Source organism: Sphaeramia orbicularis, chromosome 4, assembly GCF_902148855.1.
Source record: "Sphaeramia orbicularis chromosome 4, fSphaOr1.1, whole genome shotgun sequence".
NCBI classification, from domain to species: domain Eukaryota; kingdom Metazoa; phylum Chordata; class Actinopteri; order Kurtiformes; family Apogonidae; genus Sphaeramia; species Sphaeramia orbicularis.
Window position 1 is genome coordinate 37799447 of NC_043960.1, and position 14951 is coordinate 37814397.

Below are 14951 nucleotides of genomic sequence, written 5' to 3' on the forward strand. Positions count from 1 at the left end.
TTTTATGATCATTATATATTAAATTGTTTTTGTTAAAAAATTGATTATTTTTCAAGTAATATGGAAAACATGCTTATGACATGATCATTTTTCCTAATTTTCCAGATGATTTGTACATTTTTGGCACAGTAGTTTTACGGTAGTTGGTTGTAAAAATCCTAACTACGTAGCGTTTACATAAGAATGTGGATGTTACAGGGTAAAGGTTGCAGAACAAGTCTTGTCCGGTTGAATGAATCACGTACTTACTGTTGAAATCGTGTCGTCAAGTCATCAAAACACATGACAACCAAGAGTCAGAACTTTTTGGAAACACTGAGACGTCACTGAGCATCAGGCTGAAACGTGCACTTCTCTGTTCACAAAGAGGAGAAACGGGAAGGAGGAGTGCTAGCTCAGCTTTCTTACTTTTGTTCAATGGAAAAGTCGCCATCATCGAAATTCTCTTTCCTCCCTCTCTCTCTTTTTTTTTTCTCCGTTTTCCCTGCGAACAGGCACTTCTGCATTTCCAGTGAATGACCTGCCGAGCTTATTGAACCAGATCCTGTTGGTTATTGTGAGCCAGTTAATATTCCCTCTACTGGAGTTTTTATTGATTGACCTAATGCTTAATACCATTGCCCTATCATGGACGGAGGAGAGATGATGTAAGTGTTCTGCAGACTCTGAGAACACAGTTAATTCAGCAAAATGTACTGTGATGACCCACTGAAGTATGTGTACTTGTCGACACTTTCACTTCAGCTCAACTGGGTTCAAACTTGGTCATTGTGTCCTTCCTGTGACACAGCACTCAAAATGGACAATAAATCGGTGGACTGCAACTGATACGCAAGAACCGCAGTTAAATACAGATTTACATGAGTATTTCCATTCCATTACTGACTAATTTAAACATCTACTCTGTTACATCTACAAAGATTTTTTTTTTTTTTCACATCAATGACAGCTTTAATTACTTTTCAGATTTTTCATTCCCTCCCTGTCCAATAAAAATTAAGATAAGATAAGATAAGATAAGATAAGATAAGATAAGATAAGATAAGATAAGATAAGATAAGATAAGATAAGATAAGATAAGATGTAACTTTATTCATCCCACTGTGGGGAAATTTCACAGTTAACGGCAAAAACATAATAGAACCAAGTGCAGAGAAAAAGACAGGTAGAAAAACCACAAACGTGAAAAATGAAATATAAGGAGAAAAAATAAGAAATATGGTATTTTTATAAATATTTATATAAATATAGAATATAAATATGTTTAATGTTCGTGATAAATTGAAGAAATAAGTGTTCCTACAGTATGTGGACTGAGAGTTCATCCTTCATCTTAAGCTAAACACAAATACATACAAATAAACAACCATCTGCAACCAACAGCATCTACTGATTGAAAAAGGTTAATAACTCACACATCTTATCAATACATGTAAATAATTGAGGTAAAAGGCCGTTTCTCAGCTTTTCAGCATCATCACATTTGACCCATTTGGACATTCAGAGGCTCTGCAGTAAACATGGAAACACTGAAAATGAATGTAGTTTGACAAATGACAGTAGTTGAAGACACTTGTTTTATGTTTAGTTGGTATGTTTTTCTGAAAAAGCCACTTTTCAGAAATTTTCCACGTTTAGATTTATTTAACCTTTGAATTTACTCTGAACTTTTATGAACATCTATATAATCACTACATTAAATATGGGACAATGCCTGATTTTCACTGACAAATGAAAAATGCAGAAGATAATGTTACAATAAATGCTGATAAATCACTTAAGTAATGTTAAAAGTAGAGGAAAGTTGATGTGGAAGTTGCCACAAAAATAGCTGTAAGTCTTTAAGGATCAACTAGAAACTATAAGATGCTGTTTTTTCCTGTTTTTTTTTCTTCTTCTTTTTCTGTTGTTTATACACAACACAGTGACCCTACATATAAATGATCATCCTATAGAACATGATGTATAGCTGTAGGTTAAACTACCATCACCATAAAGAAAATAAGATGAACATTATACATCAAACACAGCAATGAAATGAATAATACATATTAAAACACTACCACCATTTATCAAAAATGTACAGGCACACAAAAACTTCTATAAAATCATCACAGATCAATAATTTTCATTTTTTTTCTGCACAAACCTCTTAAACTATTACAGCTCTACTCTAAACTACCAAAAGTTCAATAATTCTCAGATTTTTAACATTTCAAATGCCAGTTTGAACACATGATGCCTCTTGTTTTATAAAAAAAAAATCACAAAATATGAAATATTTTCCATATAAAATATGGTGGACAGATGTGTCATTGTTTTCTGTCATAGTCTAAAGATTAGCAATAACACTGATTTCATTGTATTAGTAGTTTTAGTGCAGTGCAGGACCCTCGTGGGAAAAAAAAGCCTCACTGACTTCCATTGAAACCATATTTTTTTAAAATCTCACATAAAAAGCTCTAATGAAACTAACAAACTAACATAAAATCAGTGTTGTTACTAACCTCTGACATGACTACTAAAACAATGTTACATCCCTCCACCATGTATCATATGGAAAATGTCTGATATTTTGTTTCATTATTTTAATAAAACAAGTGACAGAGCAGAGCTGAAGTAATTTGAGAGATTTAAGCAGAAAAAAAGATATATGATGATTTTCTAGCAGTTTGTTTGTGTGTACATTTTTGGTTCGAGGGTCCCCAGATGGTACAAAAAGTTTCTATAGTATGTAATAGACTGTGAGTGAGAGTAACTGGCATTAGATTAAAAAAAAAAGTGTCTAAAAGTAAATGCTCTTGCAGAAATTCGTGCCATAAGCTGTAACACAGACGAAGTGATCACCAAATCAAAAAAAAGACAAAAATATACAAAAATGGTCTAATGGGTTCCAAAGGGTTAAGCATGTTTTACTGATAATAATAAATTTGTGTGAATAATAGTTTGAATGAAGGTTTTTTTTTTAATATATTTCAAATCAACATTGTATTAACCCTTTCATGCATGAATTATGAGAACATTAATGAAGATTTTTTTTTTCCCTGAGTCTTTTTATTCCTTTTTACGCATGAAAAAATAAATGAAAAAAATTATGAACCTATTTTTCATGGAGTGACAAAAATGTCCTCTCAGCTGGACACCATTCGTTCAATTTTAGAAGCAAAGAAACATGTATTTACTGATATACTGTGTGGGAAATTATGAAATAAAACATGTTTAATGCTGCTATTCTGATGTTTTCTCACATTTTAACAGCCTTTTTGTTAAAAAAACAAACAAACAAAAAAACAAAAACAAAAAACTGTTAATTACAGTCTAATAACAATTAATTTTTTTTTTTTTTTTTTTTTTTTAATGTCAAATGTGTAACTGCAGATCAGGTGTATAAGATGATGCATAAGTGTCCTCTGCGTTTGCTGATTTGGAACTAAAGCAACAAAATCTATAAATAAATATACAAAAGAACACCTTTGAACAGCTGTCCACTGTAGTGACCACTATCCATGAAAGGGTTAAACTTTAATGCACTAAAAAATATATACAAAATATCTGAGTATGTTTTAGAGTGCTGGTACTTTTACTTAGAATTGAATTACTTGCATCACATTTGATTATCTGTTGTCCTCATACTGTCCCTCTCTGAACCACATGTCCTCTGTGGACTCCAGATAATCACTGACACCTCAGCACTGACCCGACCTGTGGACCCGACAGGTGTCTGTAACTGTTCACACACACATAATCAGTCCAGTCGCTGCCTTTACGACCTGGTTTCATAACCTCATCTACAGTCAGCGAGAGACGAGTTAAGGAACAGGAGATAGAGACGCCTGTAAACAGTGAAAGTGACATGTCCTTCCTCCAAGACACAGATGAACTTAAATAATACTGTTACCACTATTTATAATGACAATGCAGTGATGAGCTTGAGCAAAATTAGGCTTCTTTGTACTTAACCCTTTATTGGGCAAGTGACTATTTTTGGTTATTTCCGCATACATTACAAGACAGTGACAGCAACAGTTCCAGAGAGGACAGTGAGTCAACAATCTCAGGTCCAATGTGGTCTACAGGGTCTGTAAGGTCCACCTCTGCATGAACAGTGAGTGGACCTGCTTTGTTAGGTACCATGAAGTAATGGTACTAATGTAAGGAATGATGTTCAAAGGGAGAATGTGGATGTGGACAGGTGTCTGGATCAGCACTTATGTTGTTGGAATGTTCTAAAAGTGATGATCTTTTCCACTTACATGCATTTTTCTTGGATTTTGTATACTTCTTGAATTTTTTTTTTTTTTGCCACTTAAGTATAAGGAACCAAATATGGTAACTTCACTGACCTGTATTTTCTACATAATAAACATTTCAAAAAAATTCACAAAAGTAATAAATTCTTCTTATGTCCTCCAATAACACACTAAGGTTGATATTTTACATTTCTGAGTATTTCTGAGTGTCCTATAAAGGGTTAAAATAATGGTTGTAAAGTAAATATACAACCTATAGTTCTTCATAACTCTTGTATAATTTTATTGACGTCTAAATCTGTCTGTAATCACCTTTATTGGCTCATATATGAGGGCATTCACATCTCAGAGCTGTAAAAACAGTCACAAGGACTGAGCTTCTGATACGGGCTGATGGATGTAAGATGAGCCTTGTAAAGCCAACATCCAGGGCTTTTACGCTTGGAAACAATTGGTGGAAACATGGTCCTGTGAACCGGGAGGACATGTCAGCCAGGATGTCAGATAGGCCGCCAAGAGGATGATCTCCAAACACAAAAAAGACTGACACATGCTATACTGAGAATTCATCACTTAATTCGTAGGTTAAATGCAGCTAAATCAGGGGTCTCAAACTCATTTTCTTTCAGGGACCACATTCAGCCCGATTTGATCTCCAGTGGGCCGCACCAGTAAAATACTAACAGAATAACCTTTAAATAATGACAACTCCAAATTTTTGTCTTTGTTTTAGTGCAAAAAAAAAAAAAAAAAAACACCATTAAATTATGAAAATGCTTATGTTTGTTAACTATCCAAACAAAAAAGATGTGACTAACCTGAAAAAACTGAAATTTCTTAAGAAAAATAAGTAAAATTTTAACAATAAAATTCTGCCTCAACTTATCATTTCTACATGTGCATTATGGATCAGATCTACAAAGACACTAAATACTTAGTAACAGCCAGAAAATTGTTCAAATTGGACTTAATTTTCTTTAGACATTTATTTGTTCAGGTTATTCACTTTGTATTGTTACAGGATAGTTTGTAAATGTAAATATTTTCATAATTTAATGTTTTTTTGCACTAAAACAGACAAAAATTTGAAGTTTATCGGCATAATGTAATATTTTTTTCACATCAAACCGAGAAGAAAATACGCAGTCATTATTTTTTGTAGGTTATTCTGCTGTTATTATTTGACAGTAGATCATATTGGTCTGTATGTGGAACCTGAACAAAATGAGTTCCACAGCCTTGACTGTGGAATTTTTGCACTTTGCAAATTCATCCCAGGGGCCGCATTGGACCCTTTTGCGGGCTGCATTTGGCCCCCGGGCCGCATGTTTGAGACCCCTGATCTAAATGCTCTATAGGAGTAAAGTAGTGGAGCAGGTTGGGGTTGAAAGTGCTGGTTCTTTCCCCAAAGTATCACTGAACCTTTTGTAAACAACACAACTATTTTCACTTTAGCCTCATTACCACCAGCACACACATGCAAACAATTACAACTAAGCTGGAATAAGCTGTCGTTGCAGGTTGTTTTCTGGTAATCGCACTGTTATGAGGAATCTGAGCTCAAAAAAAGAGGTAAACAAACACAAACGCACAACCGCTGCCGTGAAGTGTAGACTAAGCAACATTCTTGTCATGTTCTGCTCTGATTAATACTGTTTTAAGTCTTTTGGATTCTGGAGAATAGTGAGTAATGCCTGTTCTGTGAATTATGCCAATTCATCCAAGCTAATACCCAATAAACAGTTACAGTCAGTGTGATTTACTGTCTTTCGTAACAGGTCAGCAGGTCCTTCGGTCTGTGCCACCACAGGTTACTATCTAGTTTGCGTTATTGCACTATGAGCTGTCGAGTCATTGCATAAAAACCCAGTCAGAGGTCAAAAAGAGGAATTGACCCACACTTATTTCAGAAATGAAAGACCAACTTCTTGTCAAACAGAGCGAAAACCCCCTATGTTACTGTACATGAAACAGGCAGATGTTTTTGTAGAAGTGTAAGTCACTGGGATGCAGGATTTGTCATGACCCGTTACTGTCTGTGCGACCAAACCGCAGGCCAAACCACATCTTCCAGTCGAATACAGAGCACACATCGATTTGCTTTCATTTTACTCTTTGGCTCTTGTCAAAAGCATTTCTCTCTCCCATGCATCCCGAGCACACACTGTCCAAAAACACCTTCTTTGTATATTTTTCCTCGTCTATCACTCTCCTTGGCGTTCTCACAACCGCAGCTGAAATCCAACAAACAGACCTTGGAGATGTGACCAACACAACCGGTGTCTTAATGTTTTTCTTTCTCAGCTTTTCTTGTATCGGTTCTTGTTTTCTACTGAAATCACAGCAGCACACTTGAGAAACCTCCATCAAAACCACAACCGATAGGTCACCAGCGATTCATTTCAGGGTTACATTAGAGTCATATTTATACTGATGTTAACCCTTAAAGACTTACACGACCACAGGAGACCAAAAGCATCTTCTGAATTAAAATATTTAAGCATTTTAGAACCACTAATCCGATCTATACATGTATATCATTCAGGTAAAATACAGTTTCTCAGCCTTTTAGCAGCATCGGATGTGTCTTTTTTTTTTAGACGTTCAAAGGCTAATGAACATGGAAACATTGTCATCTTCTGCAACATATTCACTAATAAAACCCATGTAGTTTGATAAATGACAGTGATTGTGGATGCTTCTTTTTATATTCAGTTAATGACATATTTTGCTGAAAAAGTCACGTTTTCAGTTTCTAGTATAATAACCTCTCAATTAACATGATCAGTGAATTTAACCTATAAAGACCCAAACAGCAAGCATCTGCTGATCTAAAATGTTTAATATCTTCTGAACCACTGAACCTATCAATACATGTAAATAACTGGTGTAAAATACAGTTTGTCATCTTTTCATAGTCATCAGATATGACCCATTTGGACGTTCAGAGGCTCCATAGTGAACGTGGAAACACCGTCATCTTCTACAACGTTGATTCACCACTAAAACCCATGGAGTCTGATAAATGATAGTGAATGGAGACACTTGTTTTACATTCTGTTACTGATAAAGTCACTTTTTCTTCAGTTTTCTGTTTTTGATATAAAAGCCCTCAACTTTAATCTGAAGTTTTATGAACATCTACATGATGAGTGAATTAAATACAGGAAAATGTATGATTTTCTTTGCAAACAAGGCAATATACAGAGAGTAATATTATAATTAATGGGGATAAATCACGTAAAAAAGGTTAAATCTACAGAAAACTTCATTTGGGAACTGCCACAAAAAGTAGCACTGGGTCTTTATGGGTCAATGAAGGAAAATACCTGATTTTTGCTGACTAATGCAAAATGCAGAGGAGAAAAAGGAAGGAGGAGAAAAATGTACTTTTAAATTTAAAAATATCTTTATAACAGAAGTACCGTCTTGGGTCTTTATGGGTTAAATTCACTGATCATGTTAATTCAAAGGATATTATACTTGAACAGAACATGAAAATGTGACTTTTTTTTTTTTTTTTTTTTTTTTAGCAAAATACGTCATTAACTGAATATAAAAAGAAGCATCCACAATCACTGTCATTTATCAAACTACATGGGTTTAAAAATTTACTTTTACCACAAAAATAGATAGGTCTTTAAGGGTTATGTTGTGTTAAGATGTGTTAAGTTGTCTTTCAGCCACGTTAAAGACAGAAATTACAGCATCTTCCCTCTTAAATGAAGTCTAATACATACATATAGACCTTAAACTTCTGTTGCAACCCTGACACATTAATAACTTAGAGTAGATGTTCACAGACTAAACAACACAGAGACACATGAAGGACATTTACATCTGACAGACTGTTTAATAAATCTGTGCTTCTCATAGATAAACACCTGAAAGTACAAACCCCAGGCTGCAAAAAAGGGGTGTCTAAAAACAAAATTAAAAAAAAAAAACTAAATCTGGGGAAAAAGGCATTCAAAACAGGTGAAATATGTCTATGCAGCAAGATAATTTCACTTGACAAGATTTAGATTAAGACTGTTAAATCTAGAAATAAGCATGTCTACAGATGTATGAACACTTAACCCATAAAGACCAAACAAAAGCATCTGCTGACCTAAAATACTGAATTACAGACGATCCACTAATCCTATCAATACATATAAAAAAATTGGTGTAAAATACAGTTTGTCATCTTTTCATGGTCATCAGATATGACCCATTTGGACGTTAGTTACCGTGGAAACACCGTCATCTTCTACAACATTGATTCACCAGTAAAACCCGTGGAGTTGGATCAATGACAGTGGATGGAGACACTTGGTTTATGTTCAGATAACAATAGATTTTACTGAAAAAGTCAGGTTTTTTTTTTTCAGTTTTCTGTGTTTTGATATAATAACCTTCAAATCTACTTTGAGTTATCATGACCATGTACATGATCAGTGAATTGGAGATAGGACAAATACATGGTTTATACTGAAAAATGGGGAAAAAGGGGGGGATAATATTATAATAAAGGGTAATAAATTATTTAAGAAAGGTTAAATAGAGAGAAAAATGTATTTGGAAACTGGCATTAAAGTAGCACTGGGTCTTCATGGGTTAAAATAAGAAATTAACTCTTAAAACAAGATAAATTATCTAACACTTCTAAATCTAACTTTTTTTTTTTTGTTTTTTTTGTCTTTTATCTTGGTAAGATCCAAATCATTTGCAGTGTTCATACTGACCCAGTGGTGTGGGCTGCTCTCTGGGCTCCGGGGCTGGTACCTCTGCAGGGCCACCCCTCCTTCCCCCTCCAGCAGTAAGGTGAAGTCCAGGTCTGGGCAGTGATGTTGGGTCCCGTGGGGCCAGGGCAGCAGGGTGGCCAGAGGGTAGTGGGAGATCATACTGACCGCCTGGATCAGCGGCAGGGGTGACAGGGGTGGCAGAGCATAGTCCAGTCTGGATGAATGTGGATCTGAGGAGCTGACAATCAGTCTGAGCTCCTCTTTTATTTTGTCTGATGTAGTGGAGGGTTGTTCAGTACCTCCTCCTCGTGCTCCTCTCTTCTTCTTCTGTTTGTAACTGATGGGGTCTCTCTCCTCTTTTGCCCTCCTTCCTGTTTCTCTTCTATCTTTCCTCACCACTTACAGTTCCAGTCTAACCCTCTTCTGTTTTTTCTCAGTGCACATGCCAACAGTCCTTAACCACTACTGATTAAAGCCTATTGTCTCCCTCCTTCTGTTTCTCCCTCCTTCTCTCTCTCTCTCTCTCTCTCTCTCTCTGACCCCTTACATTCATCTCGCTGGAGGGGGCGGAGTTATGAGTCGACAGTCCGGCCCCTTAAAACAGTGACTAAAGAGAGTCTGACTGTGGAAGAATGTGAAGAAAAGGAAAGAACGACAGGAAAGCTAAGATAGAGAGGAGGATGTTATGGAAGGGCTTCGTAGAAATACTGACAATTGAGAGTGTTTTCCATGAGGGGAGTTGAATACTGGAATTATTTGAGCCATATTGAAACAGCACCTGATATTAAATAGATTTTGCGAAATATCTTCCTTCCTTTATGGAAGTTTTTTCCAAATGTGTCACTTGAAGTACAACAATTTCCTGTTGGTCTTTTTTTGACTGGAAATAAAGTGAAAGAAGCTTTTATATGGGAAGGTTTTCAGCTTTTCTGTATCTTATCTGATTCTAAATAGTATGTTTTAAGGTTTGTTATTGCTGGTTAAATTAAAAAAAAAAAAAAAAAATACTATTTAACACATCACATGTCCTCTACAGAGAAAACATTAAACAATATGCCGTCAAAATAACTGATATAATAGTTAATGATGTAGATTGGAGCCCACAATACATGACATTCGGCGTTTTTTTGTTGTTGTTTTTCTGCAAAATTTTTTTTTTTCGTCTTTTTTATTGGTGATAGTGAACAAGACATTGTGGACAGAAAATAATAACAACAACACATAAACAAAGGTAAAATCAAATAAATAAACAAACCAAAAACAACAACAACAACGACAGTGCATTGACAAACAACAATGACAACATCATATTACAATGAAAAAGATCATAATATAAAGAGCAACTAAACAGTATAGCTTGGTTAGGGGTGATAGGGAAAAGGGGAAGAGGGGAGTGTGAAAGAAAGTGAGAAAGAGAGAGGGGGGAGTGAAGGGGAAAATAATAATTATTGTAATAAGACAAAAATACATAATAATAATACCAGTAGCCTAATTTAGCAGTATTACTGTGGCAGTGGTAGTGGCAGAGGCAGCCACAATACAACAATGAGTTAAATGAGTTAAATAATTTAATTTTTGTAATGATGTATTTGTATCAGTTACTATTCGTTTTGAGTTTATATGAATTTTTTCTGATTTTGATTGATCTGATATTTTCTGCAAACTTAACAGGTTCATGTCCAAACAACAGACAGTTTTATGAAGTTACTGATTCAGCAGGAAGCCAAAGACACATTAGTGACAGGGAGGACAAAGGTCAAACCACAATAAATGTGTAACAATCATAGAAGAATAAAACAACACACGCCTCCTTGTGTGTAGAGTTAAGAAGAATAAACAGCCTAGTGTTAAACAGTGGTGTTTTTCTAAAGAGGATCATCTCAGACCAGGTATCATCACAATAGTTTTCAGTTTATTTTAATTTACTCTTTCGGTTTGAATTTTCCAGCTTTACCAGTGCATAAGCTGTATTTAGATGAGCTTAAATATATTCAGGGTTAGCTTCAGCTTTAGTTTATTTAGCATTTTCGTTTTTCAGGTGTTTAAGTAGAAAACCTTGATTTCTAGATGTTGCATAAGCTCAGATGAAATACTACATGACAGTAAGACTGTTTCATCCAAACCATTGTCAGGTTCCAATATTATGCAAAGAACAAACCTCGCTCCTGAATCATTTTTATTTCAGCCATGACATTTCAACCACAGTTACTTTTGTTCAGACCAGACAAACATACAGTACTTTGCAGAAGTCCAAGGCCAACATTAGGTTTACTGTTTTAGTAAAGTTATAATGACCACATATGTGCATTTCTCAGTCTCTGTATTAAGACACAATCTGGATGTAGGGAAGTATATCGTCACTGTCAGGTGGAAACCTCTTATGTCCAAAAGGGTTATTTTTCAGGAAACTGGAAAAATTATATGTATTCTAAATCAATGAATGGAGCAAAAAGATGTAGTGACAAGCTGTTTTTAACACTTTTCATTGGTTAAATATTTCTAAAACTGTCAGGTCAATGTGAAGACCGACCAATAAAATCCTTTTATGACCCAAAAAAAGCCCAAAATGGACTCACGAGTTTTCTGTGTGACAGTGACGATATGCAGCAGTAAAAATAAAAGTCTTAATGAAAAAACAGCTCCTATAAACCAAAGTGGTCATATTTGCATCATTAACCCTTTTGTTCAGACAATATGAGATTTACTGCATTAATTTGTTTTATACCAGGTTTTATTCAACATGTAAGATGATTCAAACTGTTTGTGCTTTTTCTTGTCATGAGGTCAGAGGTCGCAATAAATACTTACTTTAACCTTTAGATCCCATTTAGTTCAGTTTATTGTGAGGCTGTGCACATATTTCCTGTATTTTCTTGTTGTGTCTGAAGGAAAGAGAATGAGAAATAAACATGCACATTTCAACCCTGCAATGACAATAAAACTAAAGGTAGCCCAGACTTCTGCACAGTACCGTTTACAGAGAAGACATTTCTCTATAAGCTCCATAAGACACTCAAATAATAGCACAAAGGTTAAAAGAAGAGAAAACACTTTCATGATCCACCAGAACCCCAATACATCTACATTATCCTCACTATATTTAATGTGCTGGTATTTTCCCATATGACCTACTACAAACCCTGCATATTATGGTCCCTCAGAAAAGTTAACGTCATTACAAGGAAATGATGCATCAGTGAAGGAAATGTAGCCTAACGCTCAATATTATTGTGTGCTACATACTCTATGCTAAAGATAGCTTTTGTATATTATGTCAATACTTTTAAGGGCAATGATCACATGACTTGCAACACCAATTTTCAGTATTTAAGATGACCTCTGTATGTGTTTTTCTAGAAGTCTGAAGAACAGTAATTATGCTTTAAATATATTTTACAAGAGATATACTGTACATAAAGTGTGTGGATATTATTCTTTTTTGATTTTTTTTTTCTTCTTAAGCTTATTCACCTCAGGGATGGGCATGTATCAGTATTTTATTCCAAATTGTGCAAATCTGTTTTATTCTTTTGTCATCTATCATTATGGATAATCTTAATGAACTACAAATGGAAATGGAAGGAAAACAGATTAACCCTTTCATGCATAGTGGTCACTACAGTGGACCACTATTCAAAGATGTTTTCTTATGTCCTCCTGAGACCCAGCAATGCATCTTTGTCTTCTCTAGTGGACAAGAGTTTCACATCTTTAAAATAAACAAATGTTCACTGAAAAGGACATTATATATTAAAAAAAAATATATATATATCTGAAATAACTGTTGCATCATGCTGTTTCCAATTAAGGCAATTATTTAATTTAAAATGGCGACAGTGTTTACTTACTGGGTCTCAGGAGGATATATTCATGAATTTTGTTGTTTTAGTTCCATATCCGCCTACACAGTAGACGCTTATACATCATCTCATTCACTGCAATTCATACCATTATTGTAACTTTGCTGTTCTTGATAAATCTGATCTGTAGTAACATGTTTGTGTGTAAATCAGTTGTTTGTTATTGTTATTAGACTGTCATTAACAAAAGTTTTTTGTTTTTGTTTTTTTGTATAGTATCTCCATGAAGTGAGTAATAACTAGTATTATAGTATGTTAAAATGTGAGAAAACAACAGATTAGCAGCATTAGAAATGTTTTAATTCATAGTTTTCACATAATATATCAGTAAATACATTTTGCTTTGTTTCAAATATAAAACACAGGGGGTGCAGCTGAGTGGACATTTTTGCAACTCCATGAAAAATAAGTTCATAAGAAAATTTTCAATCCCATTGTTTTTTTCATAACTAAAGAGGAATAAAAACACTCAGGGGGAAAAAAAATCCTGATTAAGGTTCTCATAATTCATGCATGAAAGGGTTAAAAAAAATGTCATTTTTTTATGCCTAAAGAGGAAGAAAAAAACACTTAGGCAAAAAACTCTTGACCAAGGTTTTCATAATTCATGCATGAAAGGGTTAAATAAGATGATTTGATCCCTCAACTTCATTCTAGTTTGACATATATTATTCATTCTAATTATCTTGTGCATATAATTCTGATGCTTTTCCTTAAATTACAATTAAAAACAGCTGTACCATTTGAATCTGACTTTTATTACCTATGATAACCCTCACACGTGAACACACAGTACAGTAGGTGTCATCAGTTAATATGGTACAAACTATGATGAAATGTGCTTCCAACAGAAGAAAGTCAGACTTTGTATTCTGTTTACTCAGGTAAATAGACAGCCATTAAAATAACACAATGCTAAAACAGCATCCGGAGCACGCAGACACACACACACACACACACGCACACACACACACACACACACACACACACACTGGAATCCTCTTTCTATTAGTGACAGCTAAGAACAGACAGAAAACACGTCTCCTGAGGCCCGAGCCGCTGTCCTGATTCAGAACTTCACTCTGACTCAGCGTGACTAACATTCCTCAAGATCCTTAACACACAAAAATGCAATAAGACTCCACCTAAATGTTTATATTTAGCTGTGACTCATGGCCGGAGCCTGTGGTTGAAAGAAATAAACCCCATTGAATGCCTCTCTAATCAAACCAGATAAATCAAGTTGAAGCTCAAGTGTCATTGGGATAAAACAGTCAGTTGACCATGACTCTGAGCAGCTCTGGTTGTTGCTGCTGTTGGGAATGAATGAGAGCATGACAGGCAGGAAGAGGGAGTAAACACGCTGCCTTGTCATGTCGCTGTCTGGATGGACTTCCAGTGAACCAGCCTCCGCTCTCTGGCTTCCTCTCCCTCCTCCTTCCCCCATTTCCTCTCTCTGTTGTTCAGCTCCTTCTCTAAAAGACCCTCACTCACATTTTCACTTGACCAATGACAAGAAGCTGCTTTAACATTAAAAGAACTTTCAACAAAGTAAAACAAGCCAATTGTTTCAGGAAATATTGTTTCTCCTAAAAAGAAAAATATCCTTTAGAGGCAAGTGTTGCACCAGGAAATTAATGCTGTTTTAAGGAAATATATCTAACTTTTTCATCAATAAGATACCTCATGTTATCTTGAGCTATATTCACTAATAACAAATTTTAATAATGGTTTTAAATGATTTGAAACTCCAGCACAGGAATAACATTTTTCTTTCTTGTTTCAAGAATACACAACTTCTGAATTTAAGAAATGCATGAAATGACTCTAAATCTTATGTCAGTCTGTTTTCATTTATAGACTGAATGCTGTCAAAACTATTAAAATAAAACTGTAAAAAATAAGAATGCTTCTGGTGGCTTGACTTGTGACAAAATTACTTTTTCTTTTTTTTACTTATTCTATGCAAATTTTGTTTATTTTTTCCTTAGAGTTGATATATACATTCTTATATTCTTACAGAAGGAAAGTATTAATTTAAAAGAAAATATGTCCTGTTGTCAGGTTTGTTTTACTTCTTGAAATTCCTAATTAAGGTGTAAATTCTTAAAGTA

General features: G+C 34.8%; 1 protein-coding gene across 1 annotated transcript in view; it reads right to left on the reverse strand.

Moving 5' to 3' along the window:
* rgl1 (ral guanine nucleotide dissociation stimulator-like 1) overlaps nt 1-9462 on the reverse strand; it is a 38518-nt gene extending 29056 nt beyond the window's left edge. Inside the window, exon 1 of the mRNA XM_030132573.1 lies at nt 8978-9462. Within this exon, the coding sequence (XP_029988433.1) occupies nt 8978-9136 (159 nt within the window). The 5' untranslated portion in view covers nt 9137-9462. The remainder of the gene's footprint in view (nt 1-8977) is intronic.
* Nucleotides 9463-14951: the final 5489 nt, after the last annotated feature.